This window comes from Rhea pennata, unplaced genomic scaffold (genome assembly GCF_028389875.1).
Source record: "Rhea pennata isolate bPtePen1 unplaced genomic scaffold, bPtePen1.pri scaffold_33, whole genome shotgun sequence".
Lineage (NCBI taxonomy): Eukaryota > Metazoa > Chordata > Aves > Rheiformes > Rheidae > Rhea > Rhea pennata.
The window spans coordinates 3,074,402-3,095,919 of NW_026907680.1; the positions used below are offsets into that span (position 1 = coordinate 3,074,402).

The 21,518-nt window shown below is 54.3% G+C and overlaps 1 protein-coding gene across 1 annotated transcript in view; it reads left to right on the plus strand.

Moving 5' to 3' along the window:
* LOC134154720 (uncharacterized) overlaps positions 1 to 21,404 on the plus strand; it is a 30,321-nt gene extending 8,917 nt beyond the window's left edge. The window contains 3 exon segments of the mRNA XM_062601398.1: positions 3,508 to 4,639; positions 18,260 to 18,416; positions 21,295 to 21,404. Coding sequence (XP_062457382.1) covers positions 3,508 to 4,639; positions 18,260 to 18,416; positions 21,295 to 21,404 — 1,399 coding nt within the window.
* Positions 21,405 to 21,518: the final 114 nt, after the last annotated feature.

Below are 21,518 nucleotides of genomic sequence, written 5' to 3' on the forward strand. Positions count from 1 at the left end.
TGCTGACAGGAAGGCTCACGGGAACAGTTAGGGAACAGGCCTTTCCCTTGTGGGAAAAGAGACCGGCTCTGGCCCCCACTACGCACCCCTGTCCTCCCTAGCAGGACGGCCTTGGCCTTTCTGCCGCAGGAGGGCACAGCCTGTTCCTTTCTGCCTCCTTCTCCAGGGGGAAGAAGAGCCATGGGAAGAGACAGGGACAAGCAGGAGAAAGAGCAGCAGCAGTGGCAGTGTCAGCAGCAGACCCGGTGGCAACAGAAGACAGAGCAGCAGTGGCAGGGGCAGTGGTAGCATCAGTGGCAGCCACAGTGCCGGCAGCAGCCCCACTGGCAATCGCAGTGGCAGCATCAGTGGCAGACAGAACGGCAGCCCCACCGGGAGCCCCAGTGGCACTGGAAAACCCACTGTCAGAAAGAGCAACAGCCCCAGTGTCAGCAGCAGCCTCACTGGCACTGCAGCTGCAGGCACAGCAGCAGCTCCAGTGCCAGTGTCAGACAGAGCGGCAGCGGCAGTGGAAGCTCCAGTGGCAGGGACAGCAGCAGATCCACTGGCGGTGGCAGCAGCAGTGGAAGCCCCAGTGGCGGGCACAGCGGCAGCCCCAGTGGCAGGGGCAGTCGAAGACCACATGTCAGACAGAGGGGAAGTGGCAGTGGGAGCCCCAGGGGCAGCGGCAGTGACCACAGCAGCAGCCACAACGGCGGCAGCAGCAGCAGCAGCAGCAACAGCACTGCTTGTGAGCCACGCGAGCACACAGGAAGTTCTCTGAAGCTGAATTAAACCAACTGCCCCAAGTCGGGTGCCTCTTGGCTGGGTGTGCAGTGAGATCATCCGTTTGCAGCATGGGAACTTTGGAGAGGCCTGAAGAGGAGAGCTGAGGAGTCAGGGCTTGGGGGCTGCTGCCAGGGCAGCTCTACACCGTTGTCGTGCTGTGGCTCTTCAGCTGCGGTGGCTGTGGCCTAGGGGTGTGCTGCTTCTTGTTGGTGTTGGGGAGAGGCGTGGAGAGGGCCCTGCCATGGCCAACACATGTCCTGGGTTCAAGGGGCCTGTGGTGAGAGGAGGAAAAAGCTGCTGTACACCTCTGAGGAGAGGAAGTGCTTGAGCCTGGGCCCCCTTGCTGGGGCCCAGTGCTGGCTGCGTGGTGGCAGGGAACTGCCAGCTCTTGTGTGTGTCTTGGGTGCCCTTGAGTGCTGGGCTTTTGTGGGTGTGAGGGGAAGAAAGAGGGTGCCCAGGGCCAGAAAGGGAAGCAGCCACCCCGGAGGCTTGGTGCCAGCAGAGTCCACGGCCACCTGGGCTGTAGCACCCGGGAACTAGTGGTGTTGCAGAGCCTGAGGGCAGGTAGGAAGGAGAGCAGCAGAGCCCAGAGGCTGGCCTTGAGGCGAGGAGGCTCAGCAGAATCACAGAATCAGGAAGGTTGGAAGGGACCTGTGGAGATCATCTAGTCCAACCTCCCTGCTCAGACAGGGTCACCTAGACCATCGTAGATAGGACTGCATCCAGAGAGGCCTTGAATCTCTCCAGGGAAGGAGACTCCTCCACCTCTCTGGGTAACCTCTCCCAGTGCTCAGTCACTGTCACTGTGTAGTAGAACCAGATATGTATCCTGTTTTCATTTTGCAAAACAACAAGGAACCTAGTAATATGTATTGTGAAAAAGATGCTTTGCCTAACCGGTTTAAAAGATTAAAGGAACTTTGGCCAATCACTTGGCTATACCATAAAAGGTCAACGATCGACCTCCAACGAATGAGAAGAAACTAGAACCCTAGCAACAGGACTCACATGCGCAGAATGCTGTTACAACAGGAAGACGGAATGATATAAAAAGAAGAACTGGGACCCACCCGGTGCAGCAGTTGGCAGAGCGAAGACTCCCGTGTCGCCCAGTGCTGATATTTGCCTATATCTTGCTTGCTGTAATTAATAAAATTCTTACATTGGCTACACTGATTGAGTGAAATTTATGACAATTTGGTGCAGTGACTCGGATGTAACCTGTGAGACGGGATCTTCTTTGGCCTACCAGGGAGGCGCCCCGCCTATCAATAGGTGGCCTTGGCAGTCCAATCTCCCGTCCCGGTTGCACCGACGAACCCAAATTTCAAGATATTAGGCAAAGGAGCCCTGCAGACCCTATAAACTTTGTGCACAAAGGTCCGGACGAAGACGCGGGACGCGTGAATACTTTGTGAAAAAGGAGATCCGTTCAGTCTGGGTCAGGGATCCTGGAGGCGCAGCGAATGTATGCGTGAGAGGGGGACTGGTAGTCCGGATTCCCCAAGCGAGTGTGGACCCTCAGTAGTGCGGTTCTCATTGCCCGCAAGGACGTGAGCCATGAACCAGGGGAAGCGAGTGGATACATTGACGATAGAAGGCGCTCCAGAAGATGGGACAGGGGAAAAGCAAGCCCCTGAGTTCCATAAAATTTCCTCGGATACCCAGAGATAGTCCACTGGGGTTTATGTTAGACAATTGGAAACACTACCTCACTACCAAGGATAAAGATAAGGCAAAGATGATTCATTATTGTATGGTAGAATGGGGAGGAAGGGAGATTTCCCGTAATGTTTTCTGGCCAATATTCGGATTATCTGAGGATTGGGTTAGGCAGAAGTTGAATCTTTGGGTGAAAAGTAAAATCCCCTTCAGTAAGGAGGAGAGCGAGTATGCTGGCGTATGGGTGACTAGACCGGGCGTAGATGCCCTCCTTTCCTTGAGGGAAAAGGAGAACAGGGGAAAAGAAGAAATACCAATAGTTCCCCCCCCTTATGTACCACCCCAAGACGACCCCCTTCCTAATGCATCGCAAGATCCCTCTAGGGTCGATGAACTAAGTCAAGATCTCATAACTCCAGAGCGGACGCAGCAGCAGAGTCTATACCCGCTCCGGGAAATGCCCATTGGAGGCCGGGGTCCAAACCCAGTTATAGGATTCATCTCCGTCCCATTGAGTTCCGGAGATGTGCGAGACTTTAAGAAAGAAATGGGGAACCTTCTGGAGGACCCACTAGGAGTATCAGAAAGATTAGATCAATTTTCAGGACCCAGCATTTATACCTGGGAGGAGTTGCAGGCTATAATGAATATCCTATTCACAGCCGAGGAGAGGAATATGATTAGAAGGGCAGGAATGCGGATTTGGAATAACCAACACGCTCAGGGGCCTTTAGCGGACACCAAATGGCCACTTCAAAACCCCAATTGGAATCATCAACAGCAGGAGGTCGAGTTTCTGGTAGATACCGGAGCCGAATGATCGACTGTTCAGAAAATCCCAAAGGGATGTAAGATACCTAGAGAAATAGCTCAAGTAGTGGGAGCCAAAGGGGAACCCTTTGAGGTCCCTACAATTAAGAATGTATTAATTGAAACAGAATCTAAAATGGGACTGGGGAACCTGCTATTAGTCCCAGAGGCAGATTTTAACTTGTTAGGGAGGGATCTGATTACGGAATTAGGTATTAATATGGAAGTAATAGACAAAGAAATAAGGATTAAACTCTGCCCTTTAAGGGTGGAAGATGAAGGAAAGATTAACCCCGAAGTTTGGTACACTCCTAACAGTGTTGGGAAACTTGATATAGCGCCTTTCTCAGTTATTATTAGAAACCCAGAGATACCTGTAAGAATTAAACAATATTCCATCTCCCCTGAGGGCAGGAAAGGACTGCAACCCGAGATAAAGAGGTTACTGGAGAGAGGTCTCCTCGAACCTTGTATGTCTCCTTTTAACACCCCTATTTTGCCCGTGAGAAAGGCGGACGGGTCGTATCGACTAGTGCACGATCTAAGGGAAATTAATAAAAGAACTGTGGCCCGCTTTCCGGTAGTGGCAAACCCCTATACTATATTGAGTAGATTGGGGCCTGAAAAACAATACTATAGTGTGATAGATCTCAAAGATGCATTCTGGACATGTCCTCTGGACGAACAGAGTAGAGACTATTTTGCATTTGAGTGGGAAGACCCAGACACGCATAGAAGACAACAGTTGAGGTGGACGGTACTTCCCCAGGGATTTACAGAATCCCCAAATTTATTTGGACAAGCTCTAGAACAAATTTTGCAGGAGTATCACACGGGGGAAGGAATCACCCTCATCCAATATGTGGATGACCTCTTAATCGCAGGTGAGACTGAAGATAGAGTCCGTGAAGAAAGCATTAAGCTCCCGAACTTCCTCAATGAAAAAGGGCTAAAAGTGTCAAAAGCTAAGCTACAATTCGTTGAGGAAGAGGTAAAATACCTGGGGCACTATCTTCGGAAGGGAGAGAAGAGAACAGACCCCGAAAGGGTAAGTGGGATCTTACCGCTGCCACCTCCTAGGAATAAGAAACAAATACGCCAACTTTTAGGACTTGTCGGGTATTGCCGACAATGGATAGAAAACTATAGCGCGAAAGTCAAATTCCTGTATGACAAATTGAGCCAGGAGGGACTACTAAAATGGAGCAATGAAGATGAGGAATGCTTAAAGGAATTGCGACATGACTTAGTCAATGCTCTGGTGCTGAGCCTTCCTGACGTTAAGAGACCCTTTTATCTGTTCATCAACACAGATGACGGTACGGCTTATGGAGTATTGATGCAAGAATGGGCGGGTAAAAAGAAGCCCGTAGGATATCTGTCCAAATTGCTAGATCCAGTAAGTCGGGGATGGCCTACTTGTCTACAGGCTATAGTAGCCTGTGCGTTACTCGTTGAAGAGGCCAACAAGATCACCCTTACCGGGCAGCTGCATGTGTTACCCCTCATAGTATCAGGGGAGTATTACAACAAAAGGCCGAGAAGTGGTAACAGATGCCCGACTTTTAAGATACAAAGGCATTCTATTAGACTCCCCAAAATTATCCTTAGAGATAGCTAGCATGCAGAACCTAGCTCAATTTTTATATGGAGAACCAAATGAGAACAATTTGACGCATGACTGGCTGTCATAGAAGAGCAAACAAAGATACGGCCAGATTTGGAAGAAGAAGAATTAGAGGTGGGAGACAGACTATTTGTGGACGGGTCCTCTAGGGTTGTTAATGGTGAAAGGGCGCCTGGATATGCAATAACTTCAGGAAAGGAGTTAACAGTCCTCGAGTCGGGGCCACTGCACAAGTCTTGGTTGGCACAGGCCTGCGAGCTTTATGCTTTACTACGAGCCCTGCAGATATTGCAAGGTAAAATAGGTACTATATATACCGACTCGAAATATGCATATGGGGTTGTGCATACTTTTGGCAAGATGTGGGAAGAGAGGGGACTGATGAACTCCCAGGGCAAGAGCCTGATACATCAGAATTTGATCAGAAGAGTATTGCTAGCTCTGAGGGGGCCTAAGGAAATTGCTGTGGTACATTTGAAAGGGCACCAGAGAGGAAAAGATTTCAGAAGTAGAGGGAATAATGCCGCAGACCAAGAAGCAAAGAGGGCCGCACTATTAACTTTGCGTATCTCCCAGGGAACACAATGTCAGATTTGTGGGAGAATACATCTGCAACCTCCTTGCCATGTTTATCGAGAAAATGGGAAGTTGCTTGTGACGGATTGCATCTGTTAAGGATCGGAGGCCTGAGGAATCGGTCCATGACCCACCTTGGAGAGTGTACAGTTTTACCACGTGTGAGCAGGAAAGGCTGGAAAAGATGGGGCTGAGGCGAGACTCCCAGGGGCGGTGGAAACTTCCGGGGGGAAACAGAATAGTATTACCAAAATCAGTAGCTATGGAAATTATGAGGAGGATACATGGTCGGACACATTGGGGGGTGCAGGCGCTAGTGGATCAATTTACTATACAATACATGTGTTTTGGGGCCGACGACCTGGCAAAACAGGTGGTACGAGGACGTGTCACCTGCTTGAAGGTGAACAAGGCCCATCTACGGCACCCCGTGCGAGGGGGACGACCGGCAGCGCGGCGGCCGTTTGCACATATTCAGGTAGATTTTACTGAACTGCCAAAGATTGGAAGGTATAAATACCTATTAGTAATGGTGGACCATTTGACCCATTATGTGGAGGCTTTTCCCACAGCAAGAGCCACTGCTCAGGTGGTAGTCAAAATCCTCTTAGAACAACTTATCCCCCGCTATGGGATTACAGAGACTATTGATTCTGATCGGGGCCCCCATTTCGCGTCTAGAATTGTGACCGACACTATGACTGCATTAGGGGTTAGATGGGACCATCATACCCCCTGGCATCCCTAAAGTTCAGGGCGAGTAGAAAGAATGAATGGAGAAATAAAAAAACAGTTAACAAAGCTCATGATTGAGACCAAACTGTCATGGATAAAATGTTTGCCGTTAGCTCTACTAAATGTTAGGACACAACCCAGAACGGACATGGGGGTCTCCCCATTCGAAATGTTGTATGGAATGCCTTACAATATGGGAGAACCGCAGGATCACCCAATAGTCAGAGATCAGATCACGGCCAATTATGTTACTCAATTAATGAAATACAGGAAAGAGTTATGGAAAAAAGGAATCTTAGCGCAGAGACCGCCGTTAGACTTAAAGTTGCATTGTGCACGGCCGGGTGACTGGGTAATGATCAAAACATGGAAGGAAGCAACTTTGACCCCACAATGGGAGGGGCCTTACCTTGTGTTATTGACTACAGAAGCTGCAGTTCGGACGGCGGAAAAAGGATGGACTCATGCCAGCAGAATTAAGGGACCGGTGGAAATCCAAGATCCTGGCCCCAAACTCGAATCAACTTCCGAGTGGCAAATAATTGGAAGACCCGGAGGATTGAAGTTAAAAATACAGAGGAAAGGGACTAGCAGAACTCAAACATCAAATGCCCAGAGGAACTGAATCTCCACTCGGGAGGAGGGAATGTATGAGGTACCCATGGTTGAATCTTTTCCTTTGTAAAATTTGCAGAGGCAAGTGGTAAGCCCATTGCGGCTAGAAAATTCCTGGCGAGAAAACTGGCGGAATCGCTTATATCTAGGGAACTTATCTGAGAGGTATCCCGTGCGGTTCCGCCTTGATTGACCACCAGAACTAAAATTTATATACAGAACTGCGGGTGTTGTCTAGGAGGGCTCCTGAAGAATATCCTTGCTGCTGAGAAGATGGTTCACCTTGTGGCTCGAAGCAACCGGGTCGACGAGCGAGGCAGAGGGGTAACAGCTAGTGGAGAACGAAACCTCCGGATTCGGACACCCGTAGGACGTTCAGGATACAGCCCCGTGAAAGGGACTGGAATTGGTACCCCCTGTAGATCCACCGAAGCGCGCTCCCTCCTTCAACGCAGGACTTCCCCCTTGACTCTGCAAATTCTTGTGTTGATTGTACAATTAGCGGGTGCTGTTGGGTCCATATCTCACCAGATATAACCGCCTGCCTGATACAGAGAGTTTGCAAATATTAGAACTAGCCGCGGAAGAATTACGCCAATATAATGAGCAAAATGAATCAGGATAAGAGAAATGGGGGAATTGTAGTAGAACCAGATATGTATCCTGTTTTCATTTTGCAAAACAACAAAGAACCTAGTAATACGTATTGTGAAAAAGATGGCTTTGCCTAACCGGTTTAAAAGATTAAAGGAACTTTGGCCAATCACTTGGCTATACCATAAAAGGTCAACGATCCAACTCCAGCGAATGAGAAGTTAAAGGAACTTTGGCCAATCACTTGGCTATACCATAAAAGGTCAACGATCGGCCTCCAACGAATGAGAAGAAACTAGAACCCTAGCAACAGGACTCACATGCGCAGAATGCTGTTACAACAGGAAGACGGAATGATATAAAAAGAGGAACTGGGACCCACCCGGTGCGGCAGTTGGCAGAGCGAAGACTCCCGTGTCGCCCAGTGCTGATATTTGCCTATATCTTGCTTGCTGTAATTAATAAAATTCTTACATTGGCTACACTGATTGAGTGAAATTTATGACAACTGTGAAGAAATTCCTCCTCATATTCAGGCGGAGCGTCCGCTGGTTCAGTTTGTGCCCGCTGCCTCTAGTCCTGTCGCACGGCACTACTGAAAAGAGTTTGGCCCTGTCCCCTTGATACCCTCCCTTCAGGTACTTAGACACACTGATAAGATCCCCCTCAGGCTTCTCCTCCGCAGGCTAAACAGCCCCAGCTCTCGCAGCCGTTCTTCGGAGGGCAGCTGCTCCAGCCCCCGACCACCTTCGCAGCCCCACGCCGCCCTCTCTCCAGCAGCTCCGTGTCTCTCTCGTCCCCTCTGTCAGGGCTCGAGGAGGCGCCAGGGAGGGGGCGGGGCTCGGCGGCCGCGCTGCCTGCTGGGATTGCAGTTCCCGGCGCGGGGCGGCAGCGGCATCGCTGGGCCTGGGGGAGGGAAGGGGGCGCGGCGAGGGGCCCAGGCGTCCGAGCCGGCGCTCGGGTGACGGGGGGCGGGGGGAAGGGGGGGTGCTCGGACGCCTGGGCCCCTGTCGTGGGAAGGGATGGGGATTTCCTGGGCACGTGAAAGGAGGGGCCCGGACGCCTGGACCCCTCGTGTGAGGGGGGCAGAGGGGTGTCGGGAAGCCTGGACGCCTGGTGTGGGGGGAGGCAGTGGGGTGTCTGGATGCTGGGTCCCAGGGGTGGTGGGGGCCCAGGGGGGTGCTTGGATGCCCCCCAGGATGGGGGGCTGAGGGGTGCCTGGACGCCTGGGCACCCGGGGTGGGGGTAAGCAGGGGGGGATGTTGTCCCACTGGTCCCAATTGCCCTGCATATGGGTGTGCGTGGGGCTGCCGTGTGCGTGGGGCTGCCGTGTCCATGTCTTTGCCTGTGAAAGGGGCAGCCGTATCCTTGGCGTGTGTGTGTCTCATTGGCATGTGTGTGGGACAGCCGTGCCGTTGGCGTGTGCGTGTCATTGGCGTATTATTGGGGCGGCCATGTTGACATGTGCAGGGTTGCTGCAGAACAAACCAAGGGTGATGAGCTCGATTGACTGTTTTTGCCATGACACTGTCTGAAATTAGCTTAAAACTCCAATGCAGTGAGTTCCCAGCAAGACATACAGATTGAACCAGTTGATGGAATGTTTCCTCCCTTTCAGAGGTGCTCATGGAACATCATCCGTAGCTCCAGCATTTCCCATGGCCAGTTCACACCGTGCAGTGGTGGTCTCTGGTAGGGCTGCGGTTAGCTGTGCTGTCACTTGATGGCACTGGCTCGATGGGGATGGGAGCAGCCGTGAGAGAGGGTCACCCGCAAGGCTGGGAGGTGGCCTGGGAGTCCTAGTCCCCTAAGGGAAGGAGCCTCCTTTGGAAAGGTGTCTGCTCTGTCCCTCCCTTCTGCAGCGCCTCATCGACTGTGCAAGATTGGAGCTCCCTCCCATTGCTTCCCCTCTCATTTCTTTTCTGTTTTGCTGTCCCACAGGCTTTAGGGGCAGAGAACAAATCCCCAAAGAATCTGCTCAAATGTTGGCAGTGACAGGTGAGACTTTTGGGGGCGAAACGCCTCAAAACCAGGGGCTGGGGCTCAAACACCCACTCTAAAACACAGCATTGGCCCCGGCACAGCCCCAGTTTGAATTAGACATTCACACTAGAATGCTTTCAGCTTTCGGCTAGACGGTGCCATCACTCACTAATAACAGAGAGGACTGGGTGCTCCGTGGTGCCATTCATTTCCTCCTTGGGTCGTGCTAGCTCAGGCAAACCCCGCTGTGAAGTGGCTGCTGCTCCATGACCTGTGAAGCAGCTGAAAGAGCACCAGTGTGTCCACAGATGACTAACCCTTTGCTTCTGGCCTCCCCAGGGGAACACTTTGTCGATAGGCACCGAGTGGAGCTCATTGAATGCGTTGTTGAAGTGAAAGGTGTCCTGGACCTCCTGCTCAGGAACGTTCTGGACTTTGAGCAATACCAAATAATTTTGGTGGAGAGAACATCCCACACCATGATGTGTGAGCTGTTCAGGCTGATGCCGAGCTGGACTCCCTGGTGCAAGGATCGCCTGTACGAGGCCCTGAAGAAAAAGCCCCCACCCCTCGCTGAAGCCCTTGAGAAGTAATTTGCAGAGGCACTGACTGCTCTGTGATACAGAGGAGTTCTTCCATGGAGAAGCAAAGTTCCTCTAGGCAGCTCACAAGTGACTTCACAAATGGCAGCATCACCAAATCACTGAATCAACGCATTGCTGAAGTTGGAAAGCACCCCTGGAAGAAAACATCTGCCTCCACCCTCTTTTCTTTTATACCTGGAGGTATACCTGGAGCATGCTGACTGAGACTGTGTCCAGTTGGGTTTTGAGCAGCAGCAAGGATGGAGACTCACAGTCCTGCTGAGCAACTTGGTCTGGTGTTCCATCGCTCTTGCAGTGGAAAGTCTTTTCTTATATTTCAATGGAATTTCTTGTATTTCTACATGTGCCTGTTGCCTCCCATCCTGCCACTGGCTGTCACAGAAGAATCTGTCTCTGTCTTCTTTATGCCATGTCCCCATCAGGTACTTCTGTACATTCAAATTGCTCTGAGCCTTCTCCCCTTATACACTGAACAGGCCCAGCTATCTCTGTCTCTCCTCATACAGGAGATGCTCCAGGCCCTTAGTCTTCTTTGTGGTTGGACTCACTCCAGTAGGTCCATGTTTCTCTTGTGCTGGTGGACCAAGCTCTCCAGGTGCGGCCTCACCAGTGCTGAGCAGAGGGGAAGGATTACCTGCCTCCACCTGCTGGCAATGCTCTTCCTGATGCAGCCCAGGATACCATGGCTGCTCTTTGCCACCAGAGCACATTGCTGGTTCATGGTCAGCTTGGTGCCCACCACAGCCCCCAGGTCCTTCTCTGAAAAGCTCCTTTCCAGCACAGCCAGGTATCAGCACCCCTCCCTGGTTACTCACCAAGTCCCTGCTTCATCAGGACATTGATGAAGAAGCAATGGGAGACAGCGTGGAGCCCTCCTGGAAGCAGCTGCACAACACCTGCTGCTCTCCCCTCCGGCACTGAGCTTGCCAACACCCCTGCTGCCTCCGCAAGGTGGTTGCTCCTTCCCAGGCACTAACAGCCGCCTTGTGGCCACTGGTGGCCTCTCAGGTCTTGAGGCGCAAGTGAGCTCACTAGCAGAAGCAGCAGCAAGGTTCCTCCTCCTGGCTTCCAAGTGGGTGTGGCTGGAATCACCTCCCTGTCAGCACTGACACCATTTTCCTGCTGCGAGGCTCCCGGGTGCAAGCACAAGTGCCCTCACACTCAGCATCATAGCCTTGTGCCTGCCACTGGTCTCTCCGGGCCTGAGGGAGTAGTGGCCTCGCAGTCAGCACTGCCATCCTGGGCCTGCCACTGACCTGTCAGGTCCTGAGGCAGAAGTGACCTCCTGAAGTGGAGCAGCAGCAGTGGGCCTGCTCCTGGCCTACCAGAAGTGACCTCGGAAGCTCCCAAAGGGGCACTGGGCCTGGTGCTGGTGGTTCTTCGGGAGAAGTGGCATCAGAACCAGGAGGAAATCCACGTGCCTGCTGCTGGCCTAGGAGCTGATGAGGCGCAAGTCACCTCCCAAGCACCGCTGAAGCCAGGTGACGGCTCCTGCCTCTCAGGGACTGAGAAATCCTAGGTAGAAGAGAATTTCCGAGCTCTTTCTTCCCCGCAGTACAACCGCTCTTCCTCAGCAGCCCTTGGAAGGAACTTCCCCTGTCCCAGCAGCCTGGGATCACTGCCCTCCAAGGGGCACGCGTGCAGCTGTGGGATGACAAATGCAGGTGTTCGATGACGGCAGAGAACTCGCTGAGAAACTCGTGTTACTGAGACACCCTTTACTCTGCCCTTCAGCAGGGCTACAGCTCTGGCGTGACCAGCAAGTCACAGTAACCGAAAGCTTGGCTCGTCTGTCAGGCCAGCTTCTAGAAAGGATTGAGGAATGAGGAGGCGGGGGCAGACACACCTGTATCTTAACATCCCTGGACTTCTCAGAGGAAGTGTCCCCGGAGTGGCAGCGTGGTTAGTCTAGTGCCTGAAAGCCTCTAGAGCTGCAACATTAAGGTATCTCCAAACCAACGTGGCGTAGTGAAACTCGTATAACAAAACCACACTGTAGTTGTCTTGGCACTCCTCTCACTCGACCGTGCTTTTACAGCCACCTCCAGAGGCGCACGGAAGCAGCAGCAATCTGTAGTGCCCAGCGCTGCCGGCTGAGCCCTCGGAAAGCTTTCGGCTTCACTACAGGGTTTTCCAGTGCATGAGGACTGAAGTAGGGGACACAGAACAGATCCAAGAGCAATGTGCTCAGTGCTAAGAGAACGCTGAAAACGCTACATGTCTGTAGCAGGACGAGAATGGAAGGGAGCAGAGGGACTGCTGTGGCTAAAAGGCAGCACCTGACTTGAGCAAGACCACACGTGTGCTTCCATACAAAATACTTAGGCAGCTCCACCAAGCCGCAGAAGAAAGGTTAGCCAGTTGGTTACTCGCACGAGAAGGGACATGGACTTTACGGCGCCAGACATGCTCCATATCCCTGCAGGCTTGTTAGAGGGAAGTGCAGTGAGCCTGGCAATTTTTGAAATCCCTTGGAGTTTAGGTTCAGCCTGCGGCAAGGATTTCTCACAGCCAGACCATTTAGTGGGAAACCATTACCGTGCTGTGTAAAGCAAATATTTTTCACCAGCTCTGTGTAGTGTTTTGTGCCAGTCACATCCTTTTTGTTTAGAATATCACAATGCCTCTGTATTGCCCTGGAAAGTGGAGTCATGGGGTGTATCTGCATTTGCTGCAGATTCTTCAGTAGATGCGTGGAGGCCAACACATGCACTTCCAACTTCACCTGCACCTGGGAGAGGGGAAAATATCCAGTGTTAGTTTTACAGCACACGTAGCCCAAAGCGTTTGTGGAAATAAATAGTACATGGGAGTGGACGGTGCAAAAATGTAGAGAGATGTAAAGCCCTCAGAGGAAATCAAAATGAAGGGGACCCACACAGAGGAAGACATTTGATTTTTTGTGTTTGATTATCACTCAACGGGCTCTTGAAAGAGAGTGAAGGAAATTCCACTGGATATCCTCGTCAAAGGGATGGGGCCGAACTCTTTTCACTAGTGCCATGCAACAGGACAAGAGGCAACAGGCACAAACAGAACCAGTGGAAGCTCCGCCTCAATATGAGGAGGAATTTCTTTCCTGTGAGAGTGACCGAGCACTGGCAGAGGTTTCCCAGAGACATTGTGGAGTCTCCTTCTCTGGGGAGATTCAGACCCTGCCCGGATGCAACCCTGTCTAACATGGTCTAAGTGACCCTGCCTGAGCAGGGAAGTAGGACTAGATGATCTCCTGAGGCCCCTTCCAACCTTACCCATTCTGTGATTCTGTGATATGCACCACACGTTTTCAGAAAACCCACCGACCATATCTACTTACACCATTGGCCAACTTGGACCCCTGCAGGTCTCTCTGTCTCCAAGCGTCCCATCTTCCTTCACAGCTCAGAAAGGCAGTTTTATGGAGGACAAATCTTTTAGCCGCTTTCTGCTGAGCCTTCTCGATGGAGATGTATATGCATACACAAACACACACACGGGTACCACTTGCCCTGTCGAAACTTCCTTTTTTTCCAGGGAAACTCCTCTACAGGACTATGTAAACCAACCAAGAAGACCCTCAGTGTCTTCCTGCATCGAGCACAGTCAGATAAAGTCTCAGAAGCCAATAAATGACATTGCTGCCAGTCAGCACGGGATGACATTCAAAAATGCTAGTGTTAGGCAAGAGGTTTGTGGACACGCCAGCAAGTGTTAAAAGCTGTAGAGAAACAAATCACAGTGCTGGGTGAGGAAAAGATCCTGGAGCAAAAAGGACCTCTCTGATGAGCTCTGTGCTTTGAAATAGGTCCTGTCACAAAGCAGGGACTCCAGAGGAACCAGTTTGCCCTCCTCCTCCGCCCATACCTTTCCTTTGTCAGAGCCTGGGAAGCACACTGTATACACGAGTGGAAGGCCCACATCTCCAATGGATCTGAGGAGCTTTCCTTCTCTGACAATACCTATGCAGACTCTTCCTGGGCCCTTCTGCGAATGGAGCCATTAGGAGCCACAGTCATCTCAGTGTGGCCGGGGACACTGCTGGGGAGTTCTTGTTTTCTTCTTGAAATTGTATGAGTAAAGAGAAAAGCAAGAACTCAGCCCGTCCAGGAGAGCTCCTGCTGAAGGTGGCAGCCCAGCATGCCAAGAGGCCCACTTGTGTTCTGAGGCCGAACTTGAAGACCAGGCTGAGAAAATTGTGGGCTTTACCTGAGGACTTTGGCTCCCCAGTATGGCTTAAGGCCTTTGTGATGAGGAGTTCCCGCACCCTTTTCCGATCCAAATCATGCTCCCATACGGGCAGCTGACTCTCTGCTGTGACAAACGTGGTCTGGAGGAAAAAGCCAGCCCAAGATGTCTTTCTGCCTTGCTTGCTTCTGGTAGGGATCAATCTTTTCAAACAAACCAAAACCAGAACCTCTCATTCCTCTCCATGTTTTAGGCTCCCCAAATAAGAGCTACAGAAGGACCAAAGCACAGGGAATGGCTGGGCAATAAAGTGCCAGAGGGTATTTGCTGCAGGAGGAGTAAGGCCTCTTGGGGAGTAAATGACCACATCTGAACTTTGCATGCACCGGGGCAGGCTGTGAGCTAACAGCTCTTGGTCAGGAAGGAGAGGCAAGAGAGAGGTCGCTGAAAGCCGTATCTCCTTGCCCTGCAGAGGTGAGAAGAAGCCCAGCAGAAGTGCTTTGAAGAGGAAGAGAGAAGCCAAGCAAGGAGGCGCATCTGGCCCTGCCACACATTGACGATGTGCTTTCAGCCCAAGGTGGGGGTGTGCTTCTGGAAGGACCAAGCGGACAAAGGCTTTGTGGCTCCTGCCTCTGGCTGAGGAAGCTCCCAGGCCCCAGGCTGCTGGAAGAAGACCCTGTTGGGGCAATCAGTGCATTTTTGGCTGTTCTGCACCTACTTGCTGCTGTTCCAGCCTGTGCTAGAAAGACTGTGCTGAAGCACCAGCAGCTCTCAGAACACTGACCTCAAGCACTTAGTGAGCTGCAGTTTGCAAGCAGAACCTCCGTGTACTTGCTGCTGCTCCAGCCTTTGCAAGAGAGGCCTAGGCTGGAGTAACATCTCGTTGGAATCGGACTCTCTCCTAAGCCAGAGGTCTGTCTGCAGAGAAGGCAGTGCCTGGCCTGGCCCTGGGGCCTGTGGGGCAGAGGCTCTGCGGGCTGGCAGAGGCCATGTGGGGTTTTCTGGGAGGAAAACATCTGCACTGGAGGAGAAGAGAGCTAAATTCCCTAATTCTCCCTCCCACCGCACTTCTGTTCTGCCTTCCTCCCCTTCTCGCACCATGGCTCCACCGCCTGCTGCTTTTCCTGCCAGCACCAAATGCCCTCTCCCATGTCTATTGCCTGCCTTAGCCAACACACACCAGCCCACTTCTGGGGCACTTGGCTGTGCCCCAGAGAGCCCTCCCGGCAGCAGGGCACTGCCTTGGGGCACCCACCTCTTGGCAGGTGCCAAGGAGCAGCTGCCACAAAGGCTCCTGGGGCCAGCAGAGCTGCTGCTGCTGCTGCTGCTGTGCGTGGGCAGAGCAGGGGCAAAAGCACTTTCTGAGCTTCCCCACAGACCTGCTGACCCCTCAGCAGCCTCCCCAGTCTCCAGCTCTTCTCCAGCCTTGGCACCTCCTTTTCCCTTCCCCCAAAACAACAGCATGGAACAGAAAGCCAACACTCAGGAAACCTCCTTCCCTGTGGAGTGGTCCCTGCCTTGACTTTCCTCCGGGCAAGCTCCTGGGGCTGAGCAGCAGCTCTGAGCAGCCTTGCCCCACACAGCCTCTGATCTGGGACAGCAAGATCCTGCCCTTCTGTGGGCTGCTACTTCCCACCATGGCTTCTCCACGCAGCGCTGCAGGCAGTTGCCCAGGTGGGCTGAGTGCTGACCAAGGCAGGTGACAGAGGCATGGCCCTGGGCACCCTGACCTCCCAGGACACTGCTCTCAGGCACAGCCCTGGACACACCTGGCTGCACGCACGCCCTGCTCGCACAGCCCTGCCGCCCTCCCCGGTAGAAAGAAGCCGTGCCGCCCTGTCCCTCGGACACTGTGGCAGCAAGTCCCTGCCCTAAAGCACCAGCTGCTCCACCGAGAGAGCTCTCTGGAAAGATGGTCTCAACCATCACCTGCGCGAGGTCTCCAGGACCCCGCGAGCAGCTCAGCAGCACTGCCCTGCAGCCAGAGACTTCCCACTGGAAGGGCTCTGCCCATTTCTGCCAGAAGGAGCTCTCAGCTGCTGCCTCCCTCCTGAGCGTCCGGAGCTTCCCTCCGTTTTGTCTCAGCTCAGCTCAGCACGGGCAGGCAGTGCCCTCAGCACTGCGGCTCCTGGCAGAGGAGCTGCTCCTGCACCCAGCAGGGAAGTCGTTTCCCCAGGCTTCGGGGAGTGAGTGAGCTGAGTCAGCCTGGGCCCCTCATTTCTTTGGGGAGAAGCCCTCCAGGTGGTGGGGCAGACACCTCCATCCCATGCACGCCACCAACCCCCAGGACGGTTGTGGGATTCATCCTGCTTAAGCTGCCGTGTGCCCAAAAGAGGTGCACAGAAGTGTGCGAGCTCCTTGTCCCCCCTCCCATTTCCAGTCCAAGGTGGTGGAAGGTGGGAGTCAGCTGCTGCCATGGAAACACTGGGTGACACCAGAGGTGCCAGAGGTGATCCAGGGCATGCGCAAGCGCCTGCGAGCTCTCCCTGGGCAATGTGGAGAGACACAGACCCGTGTGTGGCATCATCTGGGGGCTCTGGGGGACATTCCCAGAGGCAGGATGCACCAGCTGCCCACGCCTGGCAGGAGGAAACTTCTGCTTCAGCACTGAGCCAGGGCTTTGCTGCCTGCCAAGGCCTTGCTGGAGGTTTCCCTGCCATCGGTCCGTTCTCAGCACTTCCTTGCACTGGGGGCAGCAGGAGCCGCAGCCTGTGCTGTGTCGCCATGGGTGGAGGCTGGTGCAGTGCCCCACTGCCCCCCTCCCCTCGCAGCCAGGTTTCCCGCATGGGGCCATGGCCTGGCTGAGCGCAGCCGCAGCGCCCAGCCCAGCCGGTCCCCCGGTGGGGTTATCCCTGCCCCAGGACCTCCCCAGTGCGGGGGGTCACGGCAGCCCCACAAGTGCCCCGTGCAGCCCCTCCCCACTGCAGGGCCAGCCCTGGCCGGGGGCCCCGGGGCTGCGGGGGTCCTGGTCCCCTCTGTGACACAGGCTGGCGTCACAGGGGACATCCCTGCCGGGTCACAGCCACCGCTGCCCTCTCCCGCCCGCCCACGCACCCTCCCCACTCGTCCCGCACAGCCCGCCGCAGCGCAGGCGCTGGGGCTGCTCTGGGCACCGCTGTGCTGCCAGGAGCCGACGAGCCCCAGCGGGAGCCGGCGACGGGAGCCCGGGGCAGCGCGGGGCTGTGCTGAAGGGCGCAGCAGGAGCAGCCGAGCGGCCAGGAGGCCTTTGCCATGGCCCTCCCGCTGCGCGGCCAAGCCAGAGCGCCCGGCACGGACATGGAGCTCCGGGACGCTGGCCGCGCCACGCAGCGTGAGCAGCGGGTGCCCACCATCCCCCCGCAGGGTAAGGCCTTCGCGACCTCCTTGCCCAGGATCGCTGTCGAGAGGCTGAGCGCCAAGATGGGCTGTAGATGCCCGGGGGCTTTGGGGAGCCTGGGCAGTCTGGGGGTGCCCCAAGGGTCCTCCGCTGATGGTGCCTTGTGGTGCAGGGGGCATGACGTTTCTTTGCCTTGCTTTGCAGTGGCCGTGCCCATCTGGGAGGGTGTCTCCAACTACATCCAGGAGAAGCTGGTGCTGAACAAGGTGGATGTGCCATCCTCTCCCTCCCCTCCCATACCCATGCTGGCAGCAGCACTGACCCCTCGGGGCCATGGGCCGCAATAGTCCTGCCCCTCCTCTCCAAGCAGAAGCAACCTCCCTGCAGAAGCATGCTGCAAATGACAGCTGTGCCCCAGACCGACTTCTCCCAAAAGGGAGGTGCCCAATGTGCAGTGCAGCTGCGGTTGCTGGAAGGGTGGGAGGCTTTCTGGGCCCTCTCTGGAGATCCTGGCAGAGTGCAAGGCCAGAAAGGGAGCTGTTCTGGGAAAGCCTTTTCTTCGTGTGCTGGAGGGGCGGGAACGTTGCCTTTGGAGGCTGAGGAGGAGGGGGAGGAAACTATGGGGAATGGCCTTCTCAGGGAGTTCTCCAGGGCTTCCGCCAAGCTTTCCAGAAGGCTCTGTCTTGCCCCTTTGCATGCCAGCCATGGGCAGGGCACCTAGCACCGTGGCCATGCTTTGAGAACAACTCTCTCTTTGTCTGTCTCCCATGCTTCTAAGGCTTCTCTCTACTTCTCTGGCTGCAGGATGTGAGAATTATTCCCCTTGGCACCTTCAGTGTTGCTACAAAACAAGTCGTTGCTGGCAAGAAAAGTCCTCTGACTGTTCAGAGACCCGCATTTCGCCTCTCAAGCAACCTTGTGGATCTTCACGGCCTCAGCCACGAGGAGGCCTCTGTTGCTGGTAAGAAGGCAGACTGAAACCTCGGCTTCCCCTGGGGACATCGCGGGGCTGTGGCTCTCTGCTGTTTCCCAGGAGCTGTTAGAAATTGAGACTTGCTGCCCCGGGTGCTGAGCAGAGCTTCAGGGTGTTTTGATTATCACAACATTATAATGCAGAATCCAACGAGAGTCTCTCGGTGTGTCTCTCTCTTGCACTGGCTCGAACACGTGGCTCCATAGTGGGGCTTTTGTGGCTGCTGCTTCCAGTGCCGTGTAGTTGCCACTGTTGTTCCCCGTTGATGCCACAGCAGCCGTCTGCTCAAAAGGACAAGTCCTTCCTATTGCTTCCTAACACCGATGGATTAAGAGGCAGCCTGGAAGGCTGTTGTGCAGCCCATGTGTTTTCCTCCTCCTTTGGAGCCAGCGTGACATGGCACAGCTAAGGCTCGTCAAAGCATGGCCTGAGTGCCGGCACCGTTCCTCTGTGCACTGCCTTCTGCTGGCAGCTGGCCCCCTTGCTGCTCTGCTTGGCCTGCCTTCCTGCCTCCCGCTCCCAGGAGGTGGCCAGGGCTCGCTCTTGGTGTCTGTGCAGGGAAGGAAGCCCTGCGGTAACCTTGGCCCAGGAGGCTGCAGAGTGCTTTGAATTTGGGCCAGGGAGGGCTGACAGGAGCCTCCTGTGGGGGCTTTTGTGGGGGTTAAAGCAGAGAGCTCTGCAGCTCCGTGCTGCCGCAAGACCTTCAGGCGCCCAGCACTGTGTGGGAGCCTGCTGAAGGGCTCTGTCCGTGACTGGGCTGCTCTTTGCTTGTTGCCTAGGGCGCAGGAAAGCTGAGACCCTGAAGTATCCTCACGTAGCCGTGGCCATCTCCGTGCCTTGGAAAACAGTGGCGGCCTGCGTGGAGGAGACCGTGTACCTTCTGTCTTGCTGCCTGGCCAATGGGAAGAACGTGGCCCTTCTTTTCAAGGGCATTGGCGTGCTTCTCATTGAAGGCAAAGAGGTGACAATGTGGTTTTACAGAGGCTTTCTGCGCAGGCTGAATGCCTCCCCACAGCTGCTCAAAGCTCTTCTGGATGTAAGTCTGCCTTTTTCCACAGCTCTCCTTCTCACCCCTTTGCAAGCCTGGCCAAGTCCAAAGCAACCGCTTTCCCCCCACTGCCGGGTCCTGGGAGTTCTTTCCTGCTAGGCTTCCTCCAGAAGTCTTCCAGAAAGTCAGCCTTTCCTTGGGGTCTTTGTGTTAGGATCCCATTTGTCTCCAGGCCTCCTCTGGCCATGTTTGGGATTGTGGGGCAGTGCGTCCAACAGCTGCTCCTCAAGTTGCAGAAGACTCTCGGGGTTTGTCACAGACAAAGTCATTGCAAGCCAGGGCCTTTGCCCAGGTCTCCAGTGCAGCCGTGTCATTCAGCCTGGGCTTTCTGGTGCAGAAGGCCTCTGCTAGCCTCCCTTGACTTCTCCACTACGCAACAACTGCTCTCCTGCATCAGCCTCTTGGCTCTTGCCCTTGACAGAAGCCTGCCAGTGTTTCTGGCCATCTGCCTGTATTATTCCGCACCTGCTGGTCTGTAGAATGGAGGTGGGGGTGGCTGTGAGCAAGAGCGAGGGGTGTTTCCCTCTTTCTGAGTGGCAGCTTCTCTGATTAGTGGAAACATGGTCTGCCCTTGTGGGCAGCAAGGTCCTTTTCTTCGTAGCATCTCACCCATGTCTCTGCCCTTTGCAGATGCCAGAGATGAGGCATTCAGTTCTCGCAAGCACCCAAACAGCGGCTTCCCTGATCCATTCTGGCTCTCTCATTGTCTTTCCAACGTGAGTACTTTGGTTTGCTCCTTTCCACCTGAGTTCCTGGCTCACCCAAAGAGCAGCTCCTCACTGCAGGTTTGGTCGAGGTGTGTTGCCAGAGCTAGTGAAGGCTGCTCAGGATGTGCTTGCAGAGCAAGTCTTCTGAGGAGTTGGATCCCCGTGTGCTGCAGCCATGCCCTGGTTTTGTTTGGGCTCTGTGTGGGGGTTCTGCTGAGCTCTGTGCTGGCTCCCACCTTGGGAAGGCCTTTGTTCCACTAGTGGCCCAGGAATGGAGGCTGTTCTTTGCAGATGCTCTGCCCTGAGCTTGGGAGGGATTGCAAGGGCTGTGGAGGTCTAGATTAGAATTTCCTAAGAGGGTGGAAAGCTGGAGGAAAGGGGCCTTGTCTGATGTGCCTGCACAGGAGCCTGCTCAGGAGCTGTCAGACAGGCTGCAGTGTTGACCTGGAGGGTTTGCTTTGGAAAGCTGAGAAGGAGCTCTCTCCCCAGGGGTAGAGGGAAGGCCTGGAGCAGTGTGAGGAGGAAGCTTGTGGCCCTGCAGGCAGGCATGCTGGGTCCCTGCACTTCCTGAGGGAGTCCTGCAGGAGATGACCTGTCCTGCATATTCCCCTTTGGGAAAGGCTGCTCTTCCTAGCAGCTGGGCCATGTGTCTGTGTGCCCAGAATTCACAGAAGCAGCAAAGGACATGCGGGGCCCTTCCTTGCGAGTGGTGTCTTTTTCTGGTTTACAGGTATGTGCTTGAGAGTGCCCCTCCAAGACCGTCTGTGGGAGCTGTGAAGCCCATGTGGGAAGAGGAGAAGGGACTAGATGTTGCCAGCAGCAAGGAAGGTAATGGAGTGGCTGATGCCTGGCTGGGCTTTGCACCTTCTCCTTTGTTGGTCCTTGGCAGGGCATTGGAGCCAAGGCTGCAGCACCGTGGCTCGCCTAGCATGAGGCACTAGAGGCAAGGCAGCTCAGCCCTGATGGGGAGTCGACAATCTGCTCACTTGTGCCAAGACTTCCTTCCACCTTCAAAGCAATTCGTTCTGCCCTTGCCTTCTGTGTTTCTCCTACACATTCCCAAAGCACAGCCTTTGGCTTGACTGTGTGTTTTCTTCCCTTCTGATTGCAGAGCATGTATCTGGCCAGCGCCTCCTCCAGCGAGAGAGGCAGCCTGAATCCAAAGTGGTGGCTACCAATGTGGAGGAAGGCACGGTGGAGGAAGAGCCTCGAGGCAGGTGAGACACTTGGGAATTTCCGGGAATGGCGGAGGGTGACCCTGTAGCCTTGTGTGTCTTGGAGGGTGATGTTTCCCTTGGACACAAGGTCCTGAGGAGCTCTGAATGCCTTTTAAGC